The 25666-nt window shown below is 45.7% G+C and overlaps 1 protein-coding gene across 4 annotated transcripts in view; it reads left to right on the top strand.

Annotated features, from left to right (window-relative positions):
• The window catches only part of FSTL4 (follistatin like 4), a 393315-nt gene that overhangs the window by 7428 nt on the left and 360221 nt on the right, over positions 1-25666 (top strand). For all 4 annotated transcript variants that reach the window (XM_038552156.1, XM_038552155.1, XM_038552153.1 and 1 more), the window contains one exon: positions 877-1012. In XM_038552156.1, coding sequence (XP_038408084.1) covers positions 887-1012 — 126 coding nt within the window. In that variant the 5' untranslated portion in view covers positions 877-886. The remainder of the gene's footprint in view (positions 1-876; positions 1013-25666) is intronic.

Here is a 25666-nt window from a genome sequence, read left to right as displayed (position 1 = left end):
GAGCTACTGAAATCAAGATTGGAATGTTTACAGTGGAAACCTTAAAAAAAAAAAAAAGAAAAAAAAAGAAAAAGGTAGAGCTTATGGCACACACGTCCTAACCTCTGTCCTTGGCCCATTAACATCATGCCCAGCACATGATAGGGAGTTGATTATCTGTTGTAGCTGATCCTTCATTTTTTCATCCATGTAATTCTTTGATTACTTTAAATTGCCCATTTCTTGTCTTCTAGAACTTGTCATGTGATATCATGTGAGTCTGAGGAACCACCTTAAAGGTTATTGAAATTCCATTATCCATTGGGTGCTTGAATTCCTCTACACGAAGGAATAGTTTTGAAAGGAAACTAATGAGCCTTATCATGGAATTTTGAAGCTCACTGTCTTGTAAACTGAGGCACCACCCACAAACAGGGTACCATACATTTAACATAATTCCTCATCAGTGTTTATTGAACACTAATTGTGTGCCCAGCCCCAAATGTCTCTGAAGTGACTGAAGCATGGTTATGCGGTAACTGAACAGAAGTGACACAGCTTCTTCACCCTCATTTGTTCTTGTAAATATAGTGGTGGCTGGCATGTTGGGTGGGTTTTCACATAACAGCTAGCATTTGTAGAGCTGTTACTACGTGTCTGACACTTCTTCAACCCTCACAGCAAGCCTATGGAGTACATATCATCAACTCCATTTTAGAGGTGAATAAACTAAGGCTCGGAAGTACTTGAAACTTCTCCCTGGGGGAACAGAAGTATTGGTGGTAGGGTTTAAACTCTGGTCTATCTAATTCTGGAGTACAAGTCCCACCTACCCACCCTGTGATGTGCTTATATTTTGCAATTCTTAATTCTGAACATTTGTCATTTTCTCAACAGACTCAACAAAATGAAACCAGGACACTTATGGCTGCGTCTTGCACTGCTTGGGGCCTCCCTTCCAGCTGCGCTGGGATGGATGGACCCAGGACCCAGCAGAGGCCTGAACGTGGGTGTGGGTGATGCACAAGCAGAGGTATTGTCACATAACACCTGATATGACCCTTAAAACGTGCCGCTTTTCAGTGTCAACATATCTGATTTCTTCTCTACCTTTATATCAGTAAGATTGCAGTGTGAATTAAAAATGTGCCCCCTTTTTGGTAAGAGGCAGAAGGAAACAACATGTGTTGATCTGGACAGGAGATTTATATCATGCTGTAAATAATAGTCTAAAATCTCTGCAATGCTGAAAATGTATTCCAAAACCAAGCTTCAGTTGTATGGTTTGTCTTCCACAACGACCCTCAAGAGAATGGCCTTTTTGTATATTTAATAAAACTCTGAAAATGCAGACTCAATGGTGGAGCACACCCATGTGAATTAATGAAGTCTTTTAATTATAGAATGTGTTTTAAAAGAGCGAGAGAGACTCCTTTTCACGTATACAGATAAAAAGAACCAGGCTGAGGAAGAATTGGCAAGTAAGGGTCCTAAGGGAGACTGTCTTAATGAACAGATAAGAATGATTAATGGCATGTTAGGTATATATAAATGCTTCTAAAGTGCTTGAAAAACTTATTCTCGAACACCTCCCTGGAGAGTCTCGATACACTGCTAATTGCTTAGTGAACTTGGTCTTAAGTACTGGGGAGGATTCATAAGCTGCACCCTAGCCCTGCTCAGGTGGTAGGCCGGAGGAATATGGGGCTTATGAGGGGAGCAGTTTTTCTGAAGAAAATGCTGTGTGTGTGTGTGTGTGTGTGTGTGTGTGTGTGTGTGTGTGCATGCATGCATGTGTGTGTGCCAAGCCCTAAGCAACAACTGCATCCTTCCATTAAAGCTGCCTGGGATTTCCTTGATGACGTGGGGCATGCACATTCCTATCTAAGAGCTCCTCAGATCCTTTCAGCTTGCATTGTCCTCCCTGATGCATGCCTGCCTCTTGTCTCTGTTCTCGTTTCCTGCCCTGTATATGAGAGAAGAAAAATTATCTCCAGAAGTCAACATTGCCAGAGAGTGAATAATGACACACAGTGTGGGGAAGGTAGGATTAATGCATTATTTGATCAGAAGTCACGATTTTTTCCTCATTATTACTTAATCATGATGCAATCCCAGACCTACAAACCTTAATCTCAAGGGAGCTTCAGAAGTAGTCAGATGCACATGTTGGCTGAAGTTCGTGTGGCTTCTTTTGTGGTAAGCAGATGATTGAAGAGCATCACTCTCTTTCCCATCGCAGTCCATGCAACTTAATGCTCTTTTGAAAGAGCCTGGAGGCTGACTTGCTAGCCAGCACAGCATTTCCCATGTGGGATGGCTTAATCATTGTGCTCATATCCACACAGAGGGAAAAGGATCGCTTAAACCCTACAAATATATTGTTGAATATTTAATAGCAAAGCAAACAGGCAAACACACAGATAAGCTTATTTAGTCTTCTTACTATTGGGGCTCATTGGCCCACTGTTTTAAATTGCTTATTTCAATTAAATGAGTCAAACCAATTAAGATGGGATTTTAGCTGGAGGTAAAAGTGAAGGTAAGTTAATATCAACTGAGGGCATCTTTATCTTTGCTGTTAACATCCAAACACTCTGAAAAAACAGTTACAGCTCATTCTGAGGAAGTAAGGCTTCTTGATGGTTGGTTTTGGGGATGTGGTTTTTCTCCTCCCATTAGGACAGAGCCCAGGAGATGAAAATGTCTCCCAGTTCCAAGCCTTGTGCTGCTTTGGGAAAAGGAAGCGATGCCTCTACAGACTCCCAAATGCAGGAACGGCTGCCCTATCCATCCAGCGCTTGTTGCTGTGGCTTGCGTTTTTGCAAACTGTAATAATTTCTCTCGTGGAGTCTGCTTTTATCAATGTGGAAAGGAGATGATTATAGTATGAGTGGGCCTAGGGTATCGGACAGCCTCAGCAAATGTTCCAGTAGAGGAGAACATGTATATGTACCTGATTTGTTTGCTCGTTTTGACCCCTCTTTATGCATGGCCTCTCTGTGCCCTTCCTTGCTACCGTCCTCATGTCTGGGATACTGTCCCTTCTCTCCACATGGCTGACTCCTCTCCTCCATGGCCTAGCTCTTGTTCTTACTGGTTCTCTGGAACCTTCTTTGAGCATACTTTGGTCACCTTTGCTGTCTAGTTCTGAACCAGTCCTTCTTGTTTTTAACAACTATATTTTTATTTGAGCATACAGATTAAGCCTATCTTTTTTTTTCATTTATTTTTATCGAAGTTCGATTTGCCAACATGTAGTATAACACCCAGTGCTCTTCCCATCAAGTGCCTTCCTCAGTGCTCATCCCCCAGTGACCCCAACCCCCTGCCCACCTCCTGTTCTGCAACCCTTTGTTCATTTCCCAGAGTTAGGAGTTTCTCATGGTTTGTCTCTCTCTCTGATTGGATGAAGCCCGTTTTATTTACATTTCTCTTCCTTACAATGTCTAATAATTTTCAGAGCAAAGTAGAGACTCATTGTTTTTCTGAGCAGTGGGTACTCAACACTTAGTACTAGTTGTGAAGTCCTCCTAGTGCTTTCAAAATTGAGACCAGACAGTCATTTCAATGAATGACAGCCCTCCCTGTGCAGCCCTTCCTGTCCAGTAAGGACATGAATGGTGCCCCCAGCTGACCTGTGAGCAGCCTGCAGGCAGGCCAGGCTTGAGGCTCACTGACGTCCCAGGGTAGTCCTTATATGTTAAAGGATCTGGGCAGTTTCTTCTTTGAATTGTAGCTGTTCATATATCCATAACTGATGGTCCAAACTATACCACACTCCTCTAGCCATTTCCTCAGTCTTACTTTCTGGAAGAATCATAATCAACCGAGTTTGTCGAGACTTCGTAAATAAATTAAAAATATATGTATTTTCAGGACCTAGATGGTGAACTGTTTCTGTGTTTTCTTCCAGCTACTTTACACAACATTCATTGACGAGATTTTTAAAGTACTCGGAAAGCATTAATAAGATTTGACTTCCCTTTAAAGTTATTACACCAATTACTCGAGTTGTCCTAAGGGTAAATAAGGATTAAATGACCAGTGCATGTGTGTGTTCACGCATTTTTAAAGCAATGATGGCAAATGTAAATTTTGTTAAATTATTGTTTTATGTACAAAGACTGCACTTGAAATAGCTTCAAGGAGTTTATCATTTTACAAATGTGATGAAAAAGAAACGTAGCTGGGTGGAGTGCCTCTCTAATAAGACCTGAGTGGCAGAATGTGGCCTAGAATACTAATGAAATTCTGAATTCTGAGAGCTGCAGCTCACTGAAATTCTAAAATAATTAAAATTGCCCCTTTTCCCCTGTACTCTGGCCAAGACCAATTTGGTACTAAAATCAGTAGTGGTAGAATTTTATATTTGGGGAGATCAGGAAAGTGAGAGGGGGGCAGCCTCAAGGATCCACCCCCTCCCAAGGGGTGGACATTTGTGGGAGGGTCCCCCCCCCGCCACCTTTGGGCCCTGGATGCTGTCTGTGTTCCCATTTGTGGGGCTCTGGGGTTGGCTGGTGGCCATTACACCACCATATGCACCCCTTATGTGTTCTGTTGTAACTTCTTTACATTGCTCTGACCCACAGTTTCTAGTCCTGCACTAAATAACCATAAATATGGAGGCTCCTTTTAAAATTGTTAGCTTCATATGCCTCAGTGCTTACAGACCAGGGAAAGGCTTTGAGGTCAGATACCCTATGTTTTCGATGCACTCTCACAGGCAAGCCTTCGAGGGATACATGTATCTAGGGTATCAATAATCAGGGTGGTTGCCCACCTCCCTAATCCCAGAAGTAGGCCTAAGAAAGCACAGAATGGCCCTTGGTCCTTCCTGCAAGTGTTGGTCCTGATGCTGCTGACTGCACTCAGGGGCGCTCCTGTCTCTGGCTGAGGATGGGCTCTAATGCAGAGAGCCGGAGTGCCCTGGCTCCCTTCTGCATTGGTCGGGTGTTGAGGAAGATGGGGGCTGTGGAGACTGGGCACTAATTTTTTAAAAAATACTTCTTTGCTTTAATCAGTGTCCTTGTTCTTACATTGAATTTAAGTGTTGATTGAATTTAAGACCGCACTCTTTCTAGTCTCTCTCCTCCCCAACCCCAACCCATGCCCCACTCTTCTGATGGCTGACTGGGAAAGAGTAGCTGATCTGGTGGGCTTTGAGGCCTCTACCATTCACTTCTCCTTACTCTCGCCTCTGAGTCTGTGGGTGTGGGGAAACCACCTTCCTTCTCCCTGTGAACAGATGGGGCCTAGGCTGGCATTTTTTGAACCTCATCTGCAGACCAGTATGCATCTCTTATGGATGTTTCCTTGTTTTCTTTTTTTAAAAGATTTTATTTATTTATTCATGAGACACACACACACACACACACACACACACACACACACACACAGGCAGAGACACAGGCAGAGGGAGAAGCAGGCTCCACGCAGGGAGCCTGATGTGGGATTTGATCCCGGGTCTCCAGGATCATGCCCTGGGCTGAAGGCAGGTGCTTAGCCACTGAGCCACCCAGGGATTCCCACTTATGGATGTTTTCTATGGAGCTCCCATTCCTAGACACTCAGGTTCTGGAATATTCAGGCATGACTCTCTAGTGATAATTCTCTGTCAGAGGATGTGGATTTTTAGTTTCTCAGCTTAGGTTGGGAGAACACAACCTCCCATCTGGAGGTACGTGAGTAAATCCATAACATTTTAGGTGAAAGATGGTGGCAAGTACTCCATGTTCCGGGAGGAGTTGGACGAGCCATTTCCCACCTTCAGAGTTAGTGTGGGCTCTGCCCTGTACCAGCCTCTCTTGAACTTCAGTGGGCTTGCAAAGAGTCAGGAGGTCCTGTTAAAATGCTGATGCATAGATCTAGGGTGGGGTCCTGAGATTCTGCATTTCTCATCAGCTCCAGGTCATGCTGACCCTCCTGGTCTCAGGGGACACTGGGCAGAAAAGCCCTAGAAGAATACCACTGGCCACCTCCCAGCCTGCACACATCCAAGAAGGAGATTGCATTTGGTGATGAACCCCAGCTTTTTTTTTTTTTTTTTAGCTTTTGTCTGTATGATGAGGCTGACTGTCAGCAGCAAAAGAAGAGGCATGTACAGGCTGCAGACCTGCTGGGAAATAGCTGCACACTAGATGGGGCAGGCATCTGGGCAAGGGGAGGGGAGCGGCAAAGTGAAGTAGCCTGGGTTTGAGAGTCTTTTTCACCTATTCTGAAGTGAACAAGTGCACAGGTAAACTTCCCTCTGTGTGCAGGGCTCCTCACTGGCTTGTGTGCCAGTGATTTAAATCCTGAGGGTCAGCCCACACTCCCATACTCCCACCCCGTACTGTCCCCCATGCTGGTGTCCTGCCCAGTTCCTGTCCCCAGGGCCCAGCTAGGCTTTTCTGGGGATGCACTTGCCAAGTTGGTGTGGTGTTAGAGGGTTTTTATTTTTATTCTCGGACAGGAGAAGTCAGTGTCTTTGTCTTTGTGCTGCTCGAGGCAAGCCTCCTACCCTGTACTAAGTTGGTACACTGCATGCCCCTTTCATATTTTGACATCATAGTTAATAGAGTTTTAATTGGCTCTGAAAAGTTCTATGACCCAGGAAAATGAACATTTATGAGTTCACAGAGCACCATTATTCTTCTTCCTCTTAATTTAGCATTTACTCATCTACTTTTTTTATGCCTCTGCTGCTAAATAATCTATACTTCTGTAGGAAACTTTCCGCCCTTGTAATCAGGACATCAGGCCATGCATTGTAAATGGGGCTCTGATTTCCATTTTTCGGGGAGTTGGCAGCATCAAACCTGCCAGGCCCCAATCATCTGCTTGATTTATTCTCTATGACTCGTGGGTTATCTCTCTTGTTTACCATTTCGAGAGAAGTAGCTGCCATGATGTTGTCAGACAGACTCTAAGTTGCCCCATGTGAATGGAATCTACTCTTTGGTCCCGCCAAGCCAGGGCCATTGTCCTTCTGCTTCTACCACTGTGGTTTTTGCTACGAGTCCCCTGGGCTTTGTCTTGTCTGTAGCCGCTGGAGAGATGGAGGGCACTGGTCCCAGCAATGGAGGGGATAGGATGACATGGGCCCTGTATTCTAAGCAAGTAGCACCTGAGAAGACTGCAGTGAGACCCAGGTCTGCTGGTGTTGGGAGGAGAGGAAGCATGCCTCTCTGGCCAGGAAGCCATCTGTCCATACTGCCTTTCTCTCTCCCTTGACGGGTGGCGACGTGTATTTGCTTTTTTGGCCTTAGGTCTTCCCTTGAGTCAGGAGACCTGGACCTATTTAATACTTGGTCTAGATGGAGCCCCTGGCTGACCCTGGAGACTGGCAGCCTCATGCTGTGCTGGAGTGTTGCAAGGAGTATCATAAAATTCAGAAAATAAAATTAACTTCACTTTAATTTTACAGTCTGCTTCCCTGACAACACTTCTGGGCTTAGTAGGGAGTTGTGATGCAGAATCCAGCTGTGAATGGACCCCTGCAGGGTGGAGAGGGGAATAGAATTCTGGTGGGGGCATGGAGGAGAGGGGCAGCTAGTGGTTTATTTGGGCCTTCATCCTTTTCTCCCAAGGATGGCATCATACTGTCATGTTTTGGAGGAAGCAGCCCCCAAGGGGAAGATCTGTGTTACAGTGAGGTCAGGCAGTGGGGATGGAAGGGGAAGGTAGAGGCAGAGGGCTCTGAAGTACGTTTGTTGGGTCACTAAGTGAGTAGAAGTGCACAGCTCTGGCACTCAAGCTGGGGATGACATCTGCTTTCTCCCAAATGCTAGTGATCCACTTGTTTTATGGGATGGCCACCTCTCTGCAGTCCAAAGTAAAGCCTATTAGTCCTCTTATCCACTTCCAAGACTTGAAAGATGACCCACTGGGGAGAACCAAGCAGAGTTCTGTAAGCACTGTGGACACCTTCTAACTCAGAAGTGCGGTCTGCCCAAGGCTGCTAATTTCTGGGTGAGAGCACACAGAAACTTGTTTTGGCTCTGCGTTCTAGGTCCAGCCTGGCACAGATTAGCTCTGTGGATTTGCATTCCTTGTCCTCTCCAGCCTCAGTTTGCTTATGTGGAAAGTGAGAGGGTAGCCAGGATGCCAGCTCAGATCCCTTTCGGGTTGTCCACACATCTTAATTCTAGGACTACTGACTGGGCCCTTTTAGTCCATATGATGAACATTTTAAGTGTTACTTATTTATTCTTGTACAGCTATATAGCACGTGTTAAATCTGAAGATTTGACCCATCCCTGTGGTGTCAAAAGTCACCTTGTGTGTTCCCTCCTGCGAAGGGATAGATAGCAGTAAAGAATTCTCAGTCACTTGACCAGAGGGTGTCCACTTGGGGTCTTTTTAGACACCACAGCTCTCCCATCCCTCTGTACACATCTGACTTCAAAGAAAGCTTTGCTGCAGTGTATACTGATGGCAAAGACTCTGGTGCTCTGCAGGTGTCACCAAGAGGAGGAGACAGTCCTGGAATACTGAGCTGGAGGGGAGCTTGGATGGACTCTCTTCTTCATTGTGTGAATATCTGCTGAATTCTGGGAATTGCACCTAGAGAAGTGGCCCCAAGACTTCCTGATCTCACAGAACAGAAAAATGAAATTCTATTTTTAAAGCTAAAGCTACTACCTAGAATTCCCTTTACCTCCTTATTTATGCTTTTATTTATACTTTTTTATTGATAAAAGGAATGAAAGGCCATACTCACAGAAGCAAGAACAATGAATCCCATAGGAGCCTTCCACTGGCACCTTCTGCATTTGCCTGTGTAGGTGTGTTGTGTCTGAAGACCTATCACAGTGCAGTTGCGGATCACGTAAAGGTTTATCTAAAGATTATTGCAAATTGAGGTCCATAGAAGCATATGCTTGTGTGGCCTGGAACTTCCTGGTGAGCTGGAGCCCAAGCCACGCCGAGATACTAGGTTCCCAGATGGAGGTCCAGTGTTGCTCTCTGTGGTATCTGTGTGAATTTCATGGCTGGAAAGACATAGCTCCAAGATATGAAAGATGAGTACTCAACCCAGAAAGAGGCCCTTGTGCCCTGTGCATGGAGTGGGGGAGAGGGCCCACCTGCATCTAGGTGTTCAGTATCACATCCAGGTACTACTCTATGTTCAAGTGACAGGTGTGTCTGAGTCGTAAAGGAAAAGTAGGGTACAGGGTCTCTTGTTCCTGGTTTTTAAAGTTCCTTTGCCATCTCTTTAATGGACTTGGCTCGTGAAAAATGGCACAGCACTGTTATTTGGTTGATGGTATCTTCCTTCTAATAAAAGGCAGTAGTATTATTTTATTCATACTAGAGATGGATTAGAGAATGGAGGATGAGTGGCCTGTGGGATTCAGGTATTCCCTGAATCAAAGGATGTGTTTCACCTCAACTACACATAGAGGAGGGATGAGGATAAGCTGGTACCGATGGGAGGCTGGTGTTGGCCAAAAGGGAATCACCTTAGAGACCAATGGCTTCCCTCCATCTGTAAGAAGTTTTTTTTTTTTTAAGATTTTATTATTTATTCATGAGTAACACACAGAGAGAGGCAGAGACATAGGCAGAGGGAAAAGCAGGCTCCCTGTGGGGAACCTGATGCGAGACTCGATCCCAGGACCCTGGGATCACAACCTGAGTTGAAGGCAGACACTCAACTGCTGAGCCACACAGGTGCCCTGTAAGAAAATCTAAGAAGGTATCTGTGTAATTGCTTGATGGTTCATCTGGAGACTGAGTCCTTGATTTTCCCCTCTCCTGACTGTTTTAAGAGGGTGTTGAGTTCAAGGTGAAATCTTTCTGGAGGTATTAGCTAAAAACAAACAAAACCTGTAAAGTTTGAGTTTTTAGTTATTCTGGATCTGCACTCAGTGAGTGTGTGTTTTCAGAGTTGAGAAGGGAAGCAGATCCCCCTGTTTCTCACAGAAGTCCTTTCCAGAGAACACCACTGATCACCAGTGAGCCACTCATGGAGTACGTAGTGGCTTAAGAAACCACTTATCCTGGCCACCTACTCATCCATGAGGGTATTGGCAGCCTGGCCCAGCAACAGAAGTGAGAGCTGCCAACCTGACAAGGGCCTGAGCTTTTGAAGCACAGCTTGCTTTTCTGATAATACCTCTCTCCTTGCTCAGGCTGAGTCCTGCTCTGCAATCTTGGTGGCTTGGCTGGCAGTGGGGCAGTTCCTGCTGCAGGTAGCCCTCTGTGGTCTCAGGAAAAATGGCTGCTGTCCTCCCTGCCTTGTTCTGTTCCACCAAACTCTGTATGTTCAACCTTTCCCCTTTCTCCTCCAGGATAGTTATTGTTTTAAAACCCAATAGTTGGTTTTTCCTGGTGAGGCCAAATCACTTGCTTGAATTGCTGCCTGTGTGCTCTGCTCCTGAAGTATCTCTAGTCCTAACTTTGCCTCAGGGGCCCCTCAAGTCAGAGGGCCCAGTGGTTCCAATCTGCTTTTTCTCAGCTAGGTAGCTGAGGAAAGTCACTTACTCTCTCTGACCTTCAGGTTAGCAGTAAGTAAAATGCAGGTGATAATAGAGCTGGTTTCAGAGTTGCCATGACTAAGGTGGTACATGTACTACCTGGCACAGAACTTGGCAGTCACAGCTGTGGTTTTGTGTCCCACTAAGTATCCATCAGGAAGACTGTACACCTCTTCCTCGCCATGGCCTGGCATGTTGGTCTTAGCCGCAGTAACTGCCACTCAGTGTTCAGACCCTCGCGGGTCCTCTTTCTGGTGGAATGGCAGGTCCCCTTGGGTCTGGACCCCCTAGAATCCCTGAGGGGGAATCCCACGGCAGCCTGGGACTCAGTAGCATGTTCAGATATTTTAAGGGACTTAAATGAGTTACTGGTATCTTAATCAGTTTGGCATCATGTAGGGATTTGGACCAGGTGACTTGACTTTCTAGGACTCCTTACAGAAGCAGCCCCAGGAAAGACCTGATTGTCTTCAGTTTCCACTTAGATTAGAATCTTGTCACAATTTCCAACATCCTCATTGAATTAGCAGAGGCTTAAGAGAGTTCTATGGGCTCTGAGTGTGGGAGGGCATGAAATGCCTGACTCATGGCTGTCCCCTCCCTACAGTGGTTGTTGACGCCTGCCTGGCTGTCCCTTCTGCCAAGAAGCCAGCATCAATGTGGCAGGCACATCAGAGAGATGTGCCCCAAATGGAACCCAGAGAGTGAAATATGAACTCCAACAAATGCAGGATATTCTGTTTGTGCTTAGAATTTTGAGGGTCAGCAGAAATAGCCCGGGGCTCCAGGGAGGGTAGCTGCCAAATGTCCCTACAAAGACAGGAAAGGATTGAGGGCAGTGGGAACAAAATTCTCTTCGGAGATGTCATGAAATAGGTGTAAAATTCTAGATGGCTTTTCTTGACACTAGTCTTAGGACAGTTGAAATAAAAACTTGTTGAAGCTGTTTTCTCATTCATATCTTGCTCTCTAAATAAAGAAAACAGCTCTTTCCTATTTATTTCTAGCCTTGCATTTAAAACATGCTTAGATACTTCCTCTTTAGTAAAGACCTCAGGTCTCCATGGTTCTGCTGATGCCACATTTTGTGTGTCCAGTGCAGTGAAATAGGCTTTGATGTGAGCACACTGGGAGATGTCAAATGGGAGAGGCCTGCCAGGCAGATGTTCTAATTGGAGTGCTTCTAGAATATGCCCCACTGTTCCTCCTCCTCCATTCCCTTCTGTTTGGTTGTTACATATGCTGTTGTTTTCCCTCCAGCATTTGGCTGTGAAGACGGGATTCTCTGCCTCATGCTTGGGTGTTCACCCTCTGGCAGTATAGTTTAGGAATATGTCTTTGTGCCCCATAACAGAACTTCCCACCTGACCTTCTCAGGATGCTGTGTGGCTACCCATTATGGGTCTCTGTGTCCTGGGCCATCTGGGTCACCCAGGGCATTTGGTGGTCTTAAATCTAGGAATCAGATATCCACTGAGCAGCCAGCTATGGTCAGGTGTTTGAGGAGAAATGGGATCTGTGTCTGTTGGGACTATCCAGGCGTGGGGTGGGCCTGGAATTGGGAGGGGGATGGAGCAGTTGACTATTGCTGAACAGAATCTGTGTCAGCAGGAATTAAATACTTCTGTCACTTGTTGATCTTATATTACCTGTGTATAGTGATTAAGTTAATTTTTCAACTATAGCCTAAAGGAAAATAGGTAGATTAAGTAATAAAGGGGAACATAGCTCCTGCCTTCCCTGATCCCATTCCTTCATCCCTGAATCCAGCCAGAGCAGGATGCTTGTTCTTGTCCACACACCCTTCACTTGAGGGGATGTGACTGATGGCAGGTCAAGTGTCACAGGTTGGTCCTGGCCCATGACTTGATGCTCCTGAGCCCTCAGAGGGTGGGCTGGAGGGTCAGAGTGTCCTCCCTGTAGATTGGACATAGCATTGACTGCAGTAGCCCCATGGTGTCCAGGCTCAGAATTTCAACCAGAGCACCCCCAGCCCTACAAGCATCCAGAACGTGTTCACCAGAACAGGGCTCCTCTGTACCCTTTCATTCCTAAGGTGGTCCTGCCTGATGTGACCGTGTCCTTCTTGTTGGCTCAGGGCTTCCTGGATCCCACCTGGAAGATGAGGTGGCGTCATTGAGCTCCTGGCACTGCAGGGTGTGGCATTACCACCCAGAGCCTGAACAGTTACACTGGAAGACTTCACTCTTGCATTAGAGCCCCACGTTGACCTGTCCATCCTTGTTGCACCAATTGGTTTGGTAATTTTTGGTAATGGCAACACTTCTGTGGCCATGCTGACTAGCACAAAATTATCTGTGACTCATTTTACATTCTAGATGAATATGTATAATAAAATTTAAACTTAATCTCATTCAAAGTGACTGTTCTTATGTTACAAGAAAAGATGGTCATGAGCTACATTCTACAGGAAATTCCTATATGTGTGGGCCGATGTCTCACTGTGGGCTTATGAGAAAGGGGAAAGAATAATCAGAGAGAGTACTTGAAGAACTCACCTGTATACTCACAGTATGCTGAGCAATGAATACAGAACAAATCATGTTCAGTTAGCAGTGTGGGCCAAACTGTGGGTGACATGAGAGTTTAAAGTGGAGAGGCACTGGGAGGAGATGGGGTTGGGAAGGACCTCATGGAGCCAGAGAGCTTTGGAGAGGACTGTGGAGATGTGTGTGGGTAGAGTACTTAAGTATGTTAGGAGGAGGAATCCTTGAGTATAGATGGGGATTAGAATAGGACCCTATCTGGGTGGAAAGGGAGAGAGAAGAGATGCGAGGGTAGATATCCAGGCATCTTCTCCGAGTGATTGATTAGGGACTCTTGGATGGCCAGGAGCAGAATCACCTTCCAAAGTGCGTATATCTAAGTAAGGGTTATCCTGGGGCCCCAGAAAAGTCCTGAAGCCTGCTGCAGGCTGCCTGTCATCTTGCTACTGCCAGCCACAGCTTCTCCCACTTCTGTTTTTCTCTTCCTTACCTGTTTTTTCTGGGGGCTGGCCTTCCCATGGATCTACAGATCCCTTCCTACAGCCCTCACCCTGGAACCTTAGCCCTATAGTCCTGGCCCTGCTACCACTCAAACCTACAGCTTCAGCGCCCTGGACCACTTAGCCCAGGTCTAGTCTCTGAGAACCTAATTGGCTCCACTTGGCGAAGCCAGGGGACAAGTCCCTACCTGTAGGGTGACATTTGGAGGTTCTGAACAAGGGTGCGGGCACTGGCCTGGGAGGCTCTAGTAAAGGAGGGAGAAGGCAGGTTAAAGCGGGGAGAGAGGTGGTGAGGCTGAGGAGCCTGCCTCCATCCTCTCAGCACTCTGAGCAACAGGAGCTGAGATTTTTAGAAGTGTAGGCAATTTATGAGGTTGAGCTTTCCAATCTTGATAGCTGGAAGGGAGGTAAGAGGACCACATGGTCTTAATTCTTTGTTCTTGTGCTTTCTTCCCCATATTTTCTTCTGACTCATTGGTGCCCTCCCTCCCCACCCACCACCACACCAACCTGGCCTGTGTGCACGAGGCAGCTCTGAAGCTCAGCCTACGCACCCCTGGTTTATCCCAGCAGACATGCTATCAAGAATGCTTGACCTCCTCCAAGGGTTGACTCACATCTCACCAGGCACCACCTGACCCTCCTCTCCCTCCTGGGGCCTGTGCTTCTAACACCCAGGGTCTGTATCCACACCCTGTCACCAAGTTGACTGAATGAGAGTAGGCTTTGTGGCTCGGATGTGGCCCTGGGACTCCAGAGTCACATCACTTGTGGCTACAGGGAACTGCTTAGTACAGTTGCTTTGAGGTTTATTTGGAATTGTTTTTGGGAAGAAAGGGCTCTATGCGGGGAGAGTCCTGGCTTTTCCAGATGTCTCTTCTAAGAGAATCTGCTGCCCTATGGAATCTAGTAAACAACACCACAATTGAGCTGTTGTAGAATAATTAGGCCAGTCATCATGGAAGACAAGATCTGATAAATGATCTCCCAGTTGTGGGGCTAGGCTTTGCTCCCAGCCAGGTGCAAAGTTTGTTGCATTAGGAACCTTTTTTTTTTTTTTTTTTCCCCCAATGATGTCTGTTTCTGCGTAACCAAGAATTATGGAGTGTTAGGGAACCAGAGATAAGTCACGGATGGGGATGACAGGGAAAGGTGGCCTCTGGGAGTCTGAATGACCCTTCTCAACCCCTTCTTACAGGAATAAGGAGATTCTTGGTAGGAATTCTGACTCCTGATACACAATTCTCTGAATTCCATAGCTTTTAATGATGATAACATTAATAAATGGCTACCATTTTGTCAAAGCTTTAAGTGGATTACTTCATTGACTTCTTAAAGAGATTCTGTGAGGTACTATTAACTTACTTTAAAGATCTGGAAACTGAAGCTTCAGGATGGTAGGTGAGCTATTTGAAGTCTCTCCAATATTACATGGTGGAGCTGGGACTTGCACCTGGCATTCTGACTGTCCCACTTACACTCTTAACCACAGCTCTGGGCTGTTACCACCCCCCCTTTACACATATTTTTGAGGCTAAGAAAAGGACTTTTGATGACACTGAGCTTTGAAAGCCGAAGCAGGCCCTATCACATCAGATAATGCATCCCCACCTCCCAGAGGACAGCAGAGCTTGAGGTAGCCTCCGGGGACTGGGCTGTGGGCAGTTTCTTGATGTACCCTGTGGGGAGTAGCAGAGCATGTCCTGCCTCTCTGCTCACCCCTGTCTCCCCAACACATACACCTTTTTCTTACCTACTCCTACTGTGGGAAAGGGCCTACAGGAAAGCCGTTGACGCTTGCAGAATGACCATATCTTTGACTATTACCTTCCAGTTCTACAAGGGGGTCTGGTGGGACTTTTTAGCCATTGCCCTTTGTAGCCATATGTGCACACATAGTGTGTATCCCTGGGGATCTGCCCTCATGTGTGACAGGGCCTGACCCGGCCCATTACTGTGCTCATGCATATGGGGCAGTGGGTGTCTGGGCTCTGGGTGGGGACATAAGCGTGGTGATGTGTGGTGGTCTCTGTTTCTGCTTCTGAGAATTGGCCTTGGGAAGTTGCTAAGGGTTGATGAAAGCAGTCTCCCTTCCGAAAGCTGGGCTCTGGAACCTAAGCGAGGAGGCAAGATTCCCCGCTGTGGTGACCAAAGTGGTGACTGTTAGATAAAGGTTGCCCAGTCTTCCACCAATGCTGGGAGAGAGCAACAGGGATCAGCACTGGGTTCAGCCAGAGGCAAGCCCCATACCTGCTGTGGAGGGGCTGTCATGGAAGGAGGGCCTGTCATTCTCAGAGGTGGGAGTGGTAGGGTAGCCCCAGGCACCTAAGGCATGAAGCTTGGTCACGCTGTGGTAGTGGGTGATGATTCTTCACAGGTATGCCTACCTCATCTAGATGGGCATATATACCCCAGGAGGTTACAGCCCCTGCCCCTTGGGCTGGCCATAGCTGACAACTGGTCAGGGCTACCTGTGAATGACGAGGGAGGGTCAGCTCTGTAGGCAATGCATGTTATATGAAGGATGTTAAGGGGAAGGAATCCTGGGATTTAATTGTGTTGGAGCCACTGGGTAGCCAGGAGGCTGAGAGAAAGACAGGCAGGACAGCCTGGCGGGCGGGGTGTAAGAAGAGGTGTGAGGTGGCTGGTGATGGGAGCTGATGATTTACAGTTGACACTACCAACCACTGTAGCCTTTCTACCATCCTGTCCATTGTCCTCATTGCCAACCTGCCTCGGCGAACTCCCAGCCCCTCCCCAACTCCAGACGCTCTAAGACATTGCCGAGCATTCTGGGCACCATATTCAGTGCCAGGCCACAGTGATACCTGACGTTCCCAAGATGCTGTCTGTGGGTGGACCCTGAGAGCTACAGCAGCCACCTGATCTGAGTGCTCTTGGCTCCCCTCCTCTCTCACTTCTTACCACCATCTCCTAGCCACTGTGCTGAGTCTCCTCTTGAAGCAAAAGAAACTGAAGCTATCAGGTATAGCACCTGATAGCCCTATACCCCTTGTGCAAAACCAGCTTATGCGCTCTAGACCAGACAAGCCATTCTCCCCTCTTTGGCGAGGCCTCTCCATTATGGGTGCTGAGCTGCCCTCCCCCTGCCCCATACCCAGGTGCTGCTGAGACCTGTATGGTGAGGTGGCATCACTCCCTGTGGAGACAGAATGCAACCTGCCTGAGCCATCTCTCTGGCTTTTGGAAATCTTGCTGAGAAAGGGAAACTGGCACCACTGTGTCCAGCTCGTGTGCAAGTGTCACCATCTCCCCGGGGGAGAGCTCTGTGAGCACCTGGGTAAGCCATGCTGGTCCATCAGAGTATCACCTGCTGAGTGTCACCATAAGTAGCAGTGACATGGGAAGTGTGAGCCTAACGTGGGGGAGAGAGTTTGTAAGGGATTTAGTTTGCCCAGTAGTTCCCATACATGTCCTCATATTGGAATCATCTGTATAGTTTCCAAAAAATCCTGATGGCTGGGTCCCAGCCCCAGAGACTGTCAGTTTAATTGGTCTGGGATATAGCCTGAGTTCTGGATTGTGTACTTATCCCTATTTGGGAGCCCCTGGGCTTGCCTGTGGAAGAAATGCAGACAGAACAACTACTTCTCCCCTCACTGTCCTTCTGGGCATCTGTTCTTCAGGGAGAGAGAGGATTCAGGCTTGTGGAGACAGATCTTTCACGTGCCTTTGCCCTAAGCCTGAGCCTCTTCTGGGAGGTGTAAGTGTCACAGGCTGGCCTGGCTCCTGACCTGGTAGATATAGGTCAGGCATTTCTCCAGCCGAGGATTGATGTTCAGTGTCGTTGGATCACCCCTGTTCTGTTCTCACCAGTGTCTCGTGGGAACTGCCCTGAATCTCATCTTACAGCTGAGCAAACTAAAGCTCATGGAGCTGCCCAACTAAGGAGCAGGGGAAGGATGTGGGAAAAACGCTGTTGTTTCTACCTGGAACTCTCAGACAGGCTAGTTACAGGCGAACAGCAATCCAGCTATGCTGACCATGGGCACCTTTCTTTCTTTCTTTTTGACTCTGTTATAAAAGAAAATTGAAAAAGAGCCTTATTGTGCCTTAAAGGCTTTTTAATTATATATAACTCACTTAATTTAAACTACTCTAAGTTCCATTTTTAATACAAGTTTTATAGTGGTACAATGAAAGTGCCTTCTAATCAAAGTGTGTTTGGAGATTTATCTCCCTGTACAAAAGCAGATACCCCTGGGAGCCCCAGCCAATTATTTATTCAGACAGCAATCAAAAATCAGCAAGTACTGAGTGGAGGGCATGGTGGTGGAAGCTCGTGGGAGTGAGGAGGCATCAGAGAGGTTCCTCCTGGGGGTTCCGAGGGTTGACGGAGCCAGGTCAGCACATGCAAGCTGTCTTTGTGATGCTCACTGCCGTTTCTGGGACAAATGCTTCCACTTCTCCCTGCTGCTACCTCAGCTGTGGAGGCGGGAGGTGATGCAGAGTGGGACTGGCTTCTTGGTCAGAAGGGAGGATGGAACAGTCCTGCTCTGAAGGGACTCGTTTCGACTGTAGTCACAGCCCCCTATGGGCTCTGACTGCCCATCTAAAGTCGCAAGCCCTTTCACCTTCTTCATTCTGTGCCTGCCCCTCGCCTATGTCATTTGTGACGCTGGTGCTTCTTACCCTGACGTGTTCTGTAAATTTCACTTGCTTGTTGTCTGTCTCTGCACATTAATAAGTTTCATGGGGACAGAGACTGGAGACTGTGGCTCTCCGGGCACTGCTATATCCCCAGGACAGTTATTTATTTATATTTATTGAATGAATGAACACATGAAGGAATGAAGGAGTGAATAAATGTCAGGAGACCATCAGAAACATTGCCAAGAGCCCTGGGTGAGGGGAGCTGAGTGTTTTGGGGGGACTCACGGTGGTGGGAATAGCAGGATAAGGCCTCCCTCAGAGGCTGGGAATGAGGAAGGAGAGGTGAAGAGAAAGTAGAAGGTGATGCCCAGGAGGCTGGAGGGGGCCCCTGGCCAGGCAGGAGGGTGGGAGGAGCGGGAACTGTTTCTGGGCAGAAGGAGAGATTCTGAGATGGAGGAGGCTTTGCTGTCCTTTCAAGGGTGAGAACTTTGCCCATCCTTACACATCTGCCACTTTAGGGATGTTCAACCCGATTCCCATCAGGCTCCATCCAAGCTGGCCTGTAGGCCCCCATTGCCCACTTGTCCCCCCACCTCCTACCCCAGGTCACTCACCCCCAGCCCTACTGTGGCTTTGGAACTTTTTGCACCTTTATGTCAGATCATATCTGTGACACCCCTACCGCCATGCTCCTTGTTAAGAAAGATGAATGAAACAGGGACCCAAGGATGGTGCTGGGGTGGGGCTAGGGTAGCCTTTTTTATCTTTTTATTTTCTAGACATAGGTTATTTGTTTGTTTGTTTTTAAAGATTTTATTTATTTATGAGAGACACACGGAGAGAGAGGCAGAGACACAGGCAGAGGAAGAAGAAGGTTCCATGCAGGGAGCCCGACGTGGGACTTGATCCCAGGACCCCAGGACCCCAGGACAATGCCCTGGGCAGAAGGCAGGCGCTAAACCACTGAGCCACCTAGGGATCCCCTGTTTGTTTGTTTTTAATAGTTTTCAGAGTGCAGGTCTTTCACCTCCTTGGTTAAGTTTATTCCCAGATATTTTATTATCTTTGGTGCAGTTATATAGGGGATTCTTCATTTCACTCCGATTCTTCATTACTAATGTATAGAAATGCAGCAGATTTCTGTACATTGATTTTGTGTCCTGTGGCCCTACTGAATTAGTTTACTAGTTCTAATAGTATCTTGGTGGGCTCTTTAGGGTTTTCTATATATAGTATCATGTCTTCTGCAAATACTGAAAGTTTTACTTCTTCCTTACCAGTTTGGACTCCTTTTATTTCTTTTTCTTGTCTGATTGCTGTGACTAGGACTTGAGTACTGTGCTGAATAAAAATGGTGAGAGTGGATATCCTTGTCTCATTACTGATCTTAGAGAGAAGCTCTCAGCTTTTCACCATTGAGTATGATGTTGGCTTGTATGATGTGGGTTTGTCATATATTATCATATATTTATTTATAACTCAGCCTTTATTATGCTGAGTTATGTTCCCTCTTAACCTACTTTGTTGAGGGTTTTTATCATGATGGATGTCATAGTTTGTCAAATGCTTTTTCTGCATCTGTTGAAATGATCCTATGATTTTTATCCTTTCTCTTATTGATGTGATGTACCATGTTGATTGATTTGTGAATACTGAATCACCCTTACATCCCAGGAATAAATCCCACGTGATTGTGGTGAATGATTTTTAAAAATGTATTGCTGATTTCAGTTTGCTAATTTGTTGAGAATTTTTCCATCTATATTGATCGGAGATACTGGTCTCTAGTTCTGTTCTTTTTGTGAGGTCTTTGTCTGGTTTTGGTATCAGGATAATGGTGGCCTCATAGAATGAATTTGGATATTTTCCTTTCTCTTCTATTTTTTGGAATAGTTTGAGAAGAATAAGTATTAACTCTTCATTAAATGTTTGGTAGAATTCACCTGTGAAACCAGCTGGTCCTGGACTTTCATTTGTTGGGATTTTTTTTTTTCATTATTAATTCAATTTCATTGCTGGTAACCAGTCAGTTCAGATTGTGTATTTCTCCTTGCTTCAGTTTTGACAGGTTATATGTTTCTAGGATTTATCCATTTCTTCCAGGTTGTCCAATTTGTTGATATATAATTTTTCATATTATTCTCTCATAATTGTTTGTATTTCTTTGCTACTGTTTGTTTTTTCTTCTCTTTCATTTCTGATTTTATTTGAGTCCTTTCTCTCTTTTTGATGAATCTGGGTAAAGGTTTATGGATTTTGTTGATCTTTTCAAAGAAGTAGCTTCTGGTTTTATTGATCTGTTCTTTTGTTTTTTAAATTTCTATCTTATTTCTGCTTTGATCTTTATTTTTTTCTTCCTTCCACTGGTTTGGGGTTTTGTGGTTGTTCTTTTTCTGGCTCCTTTTTCTGGTTGGTTTGTTTAGGTAGAGGTTATTCTAAATCTCATCTTGGTCTTACAGCTGGCACGGAAAAAAAAAAAGTGGCAGATTTGAATATCATCTTAAACAGGTTGATATTAAGTTACATCATCTATTGGCTGGTACCTGGAGGGTATAATGAATAATTAAAATGTGAACTTCTGTCCCCTTTGCTCCCAAAGGCCATCTGTCTTCACTCCCATCTGTCTTCCCAAACACCCACAAAGTGCTCTTGATTTTCCTACAGCATGTGGTCTGCTGGAACTGAGCCAGCACAGGGGAGAGGCTTATTTGGTAGGACAACTAGTGGACATGAAGCCTCTCAGAATGAGGAAGGCGTCCTAGGGTGTCCCTGTTTCTGTGTAAACTTATCTGAAAAAGGAAAAGTCTAGAAAGCCAGGCTTCCATGACAACCAATGTGTTCCATGACCCTCGTGGAGAACCTCACTTGCCCCCTGTTCTCACCAGGAGATCTTGAAATAATCTGATTCCATTCTTACAATAAGTTTGTTTTAGGATCTATGATATGCCAGGCTCTGTGTGGGGGTAAGAGATGAATGAGCATGGGCAGTGGGGGAGACAGATGCCACTCTCTTAATGGCAATCTAGTCCGACTATCACTTGTTGTGGTTAACTAGCTCTGTACAAAACAGGCTGGGCTTTGTCAAGCCGGCTGGTGTTCCTTGGAGATGACATCAGCTGTTCATGAATCGTACCCTCAGGTGGGGAGTTAGAGCCCCATGCTGCCAGGATGGTCTTACACACCGTGATTGCTTTTTCTGAGGCAGAAATTACTGCCTGGATTACTGGATTACTGGATTACTTTCTAAATCAAAAAGTCAATTAGTTTTTAATTTGTTGAGTTGTCAGAGAAAACTGGCAAGTGCCCCCTCTTTCTTCCTTGGTCTCAGTCTGTGTGCTGGTGATGATGTTGAACAAGGTGGACTGATCGATGAGTCATTGACATTTAATCCTTCAGATGTGATTTCGTGTTTACTTGTGTTGTCGCTTTGGTAGATTCACCACAGAAGACAGCCTTAAATTCAGAGCCAACTTCTCTTTTTTAATTGTACATGAATAACCTTTAACATATAGCTTTAAATAATACTTCAAATTTAAAATCCCTAAATCCTCATATAATATTCTATTCATGCCTTAGTAATAAAACCAAGAAAACTGTCGTCCAAATTATCTTAAATTCTGAAGGCAATTATTCCCAAAACGGGAAATATCCTCATACTTTATTTTCTCTCTGGTGTCTTGTAACCACTATTAATACCTTTTCTCTTCAGAGTATCACAGCTTTCTCCTGTATGGGTCACTCTGTGCTCCCCATCGGAAAGCACCGAGTGGAGCTGCCTGTTAGACTCAACCCCTGGTTCTGAGATGTCCCCTAATTGATCCTGACTGGCTTGTCTGGTCTCCCATTTTACAGATGGGTCAACTGAAGTGGGAGTATCTGGGTGATTCCTTCAAGGCTGGAGCTGGTGGAGCAGTTACTAGTAAAATCAGGGAGTCCCTCAGATCCCCTGGAGGCTGTGAGGGTCTTGTTTCACATTGTCCCTTGTGGGCATAATAAAACTGATGTTCCTCCTAAGTGGGCCACAAGGGAAGTATTTGCAGGTTCATAATTATGCTTTTTAAATTTTTTAACCAGTGCCTTGTGCCTTAATTGTACAGAGATTTCTTTACCATTTTTTTTTTTCAAAATCACTCATACATCGTCTCTGCCTTCTGTCTTTATAAACCTTCTGTTCCTATGTAAATACCAGTTTCCTTACACTGGCCAATTTCTTGTTGGATAGGACACAGAAGGAGCTTGCTAAATGTATCTCCATGGTTCAGCCCCAGAATGTTGGAGAAGGTCACTTCCTTTGCCTGTGTGGCCATGCCCAGGGCCAGCCACCCTTTCCTTTCCCAGTCTCCTGAGAAGGGCAAGTGAGGCCTCACCTGATAAGGCAGCATGTGGGCAGGGCTGGCTGAAGGTGGAAGGGCCCATGCCCTGTGCCCAACTTCCTTAGTTCCCTGAGCATTATTGAGGCTTACAGCTGTTGGCTGCTCCTCTGCCCCCTTTAATGCACCTTGAAGGCATTAAGGCAGTTTACTAGAGAGGACACACATTTTCTACCCTCCAGGGCTCCTGGGCATGTGATTCTGTTCTATGCAAGGTTCAAAGATGAGCTCTGACCCCTCGACTAGGGGGTATTTCTCAAGAGCCCGCACCTCCTTGGTTGGACCTTTCCTAGAGAGCTTGCCACAGGTTCCACACTTATGGTGGGAGGCAGCAGATGTTCAGATTATACCCCCCACCCTCCAAAATCCTGTTGTTTGCTGGATAATTCAGCTTGGCTTTCACACTAGCCCTTGAGTTTAGGGTTAATCCCCTAATCCTCTTGTCATCTGGCTTTGAAGACCAGACATGATGTGCTGAGAAATCTAACAATGCAGCAGTTTTCCTCCCGCCTTTTACTGAACCATATAAATGAGATAAAGTGTACAAAACGGTTGATTTGTGCTCAGTAAATGGGAGCCGGTAATGGAATACATGCTACATAAGGCATCACTTTATTTAGCTGTATTTTGTCAGTCCAAGTGAAGACTTTAATTGCAGAATGGTGTCTTGCTAGCAAAAATGAAAGTGGTTAAAGTTTTTAAAATTCAAATGAATAAATGAAAAACTGTAAGAAAGGTTGTTAAAGAAGCATTAGTTTTAAGAGCATCTCAGATAAGAAAAACTTAGAATGTAGATGTCAGAATTTCAGCAATGATTAGTGCTCAATGTTAGCAAAGCTTTGATCTCAACTGGTTTATGGTTTATAAATCGAACTCGCGGACTTCCTTGTGTAGCTTCTTCAGGCATTTGGGCCTGAGGCTCTCTGAAGCAGGGGGCCTCTCCTGCTCCTCTGATGCCAGACCAAGACACTATGTGTCCTGGAATCCGTGTCAGGACAGTGGCGTGGGCAGAGGGCCAGCAGCTGGCCGCCTCAGCGGGCTATGCCACATCTGCACCAGATTCACATCTGTTTCATGTGTGAAGACCTGGCCCTGCTGAGCTCCACTCCGCTTGCTGCTTTTGTGTCATTCTCTTCCTGGTAGTGGATGCTTTTGATGCCCATCTTCCTAACCCCCAGAGCCAACATTTTCCCAGAAGCCACCAAATCCCATTCATGTTCTCAGTGACAGACTGGGGCTTTCCCTCTACCTGAAGATGGCAGGACCCGTGAATGAGGAGGCATACCTTTGGTCTGTGGCTGGGCTCCACCATCCTTTTCCTGAGCCTGACACACAGCCTCAGGCTCCTGAACATGGCCTCAGATGAATGCGACAAGTATCCAGGGATGGAATCTGAGGATCCTCATTTTATATTCTTTGAGCTGCTCTCAGACTACTTTTTGGTAGCTGAGAATCTGTAATAGATTTTTGGATTATGAAAAGTATTACTCAGCACTCATATTATATTGATTCAAAAATAAAGATTATGCAGTTGAACTGCACAGTAAAATACAGCTTTATGGAATGGTAATTTTTTACTTAAGTTCTTCTCCATTATAGTGGAAGATAATGGATTCAGGAAGGGTACAATGAGGAATAAAGCTGTTGTATTGTATTGGTTAAATGACATTTAAAATGATTTGGCTGTCAAATTCATGGAAAGGTTATGAACAGTGAATGAAAAATCTAAAATTAATTCCCTACTTCAAGAAAGTGTGATTTATACCATAATAAAATTAGATTTTTAGTTAAAGAAATGTAGTCATTAAGTAATGCCCATGCGCTAACTCTCATTTATAACCATCTGGTTTGAAGGTTCGGCAGCAAATAATCTCTTCCTTAGGCAATGTATCCAGGACTGTGGTGTTATTTATGCCAGTGAATTTTGTTCTGCACCATTCTGCTATAGCTTTTGGGGGGTTGCTTTCTCAAGTACTAGAGAGCAGGTTGTTGTTTAGCTTCAATAATTGATGGAGCCATTGAGCTAATTTGCCTTCCCCAAATGACCCTGTCCTATCTCCCCTTGGTTACCTCCATTAGTGGTCATAGCAGTGATGATGGTCACCATGTGAGGACACCTGTGTGTCACTTACCATGCTAAGCATGGTCCGGCTCCTTATTATTTCCCCTGGTGACCAGCACGGCTCTTATGAGGAGAAAGTACCACACCTACCTTTATTATAGGTGAACACACTGAGGCTTAGGCAGATGAAGGCATTGACTGAAGGTGGTAGGGGCATGGCTGGCCAGAATAAGCCAAGATCCAGCCTACATACCTCCAACTTCAGAGTCTCACCTTTCAATCCCTGTCATAGAGCTCCCGAGTACTGGCGGAGCATTTGCTCTAAGGCAGCAGAGTGTGGTGCTAGGATTCATGAGACTTAGGTGTCGACCTGACTTGGCCACTTAACACTCATTATGGTGAGCACACTTCGGCCTTTCCCTCAGTAGAAACTTCCTCATCTTATATTAGGGAGTGTGATTTAGTCCATTAAACCGACTCCTGGAATGCCTGGGTGGCTCATTGGTTGAGCATCTGCCTTTGGCTCAGGGCGTGATCCTGGGGTCCTGGGATTGAGTCCCACATCCAGCTCCCCACAGGGAGCTTACTTCTTCTTCTGCCTGTGTCTTTGCCCCTCTCTCTCTCTCTATCTCTATCTCTCTCTCTCTGTCTAATGAATAAATAAATAAAATCTTTAAAAAAAACCAGACTTCTGAGTTGTACAGTTGGGTACTTTGTTCTGTTTCATCTTTTAATTTTAATGGAAGCATATCAGACAGGAAAGAGTACGCATCTTCTGTGTAGAGCTCAATGGATCTTTACAGGGTGGACACACCCATGTGACCTCCATCAGTGTCATAACCAAGAACATTCCCAGAACCCCAGAAACCTCCTTGGTGTCCCCTTAGTCATTGTCCTCTCAGAGGTGACCACCAACCTCTCACCTGAGATGGTTTTTCTTTGTTTCTGCACATTATAAAAATAAAATCCTACAAACTGTACTGTTCTGTTTCTGCTTTCCTTCACTCCACATGAAAGTTAAAGTCCCATCTGTGAGACTGATTTAAGTTACTGCCTCTGTTGCTTGTCATAGCTGTGAAGTTTTCCATTGTATGGATGTGCCAACATTTATCTATACGTGCTTCTTTTGGGGGGCATCTGGCTGAGTCCCTGTTCTTGTCTGTTAGGTGCC

Source organism: Canis lupus, chromosome 11 (genome assembly GCF_011100685.1).
Source record: "Canis lupus familiaris isolate Mischka breed German Shepherd chromosome 11, alternate assembly UU_Cfam_GSD_1.0, whole genome shotgun sequence".
NCBI lineage: Eukaryota > Metazoa > Chordata > Mammalia > Carnivora > Canidae > Canis > Canis lupus.
This window is presented reverse-complemented; position numbering and strand designations above follow the sequence as displayed.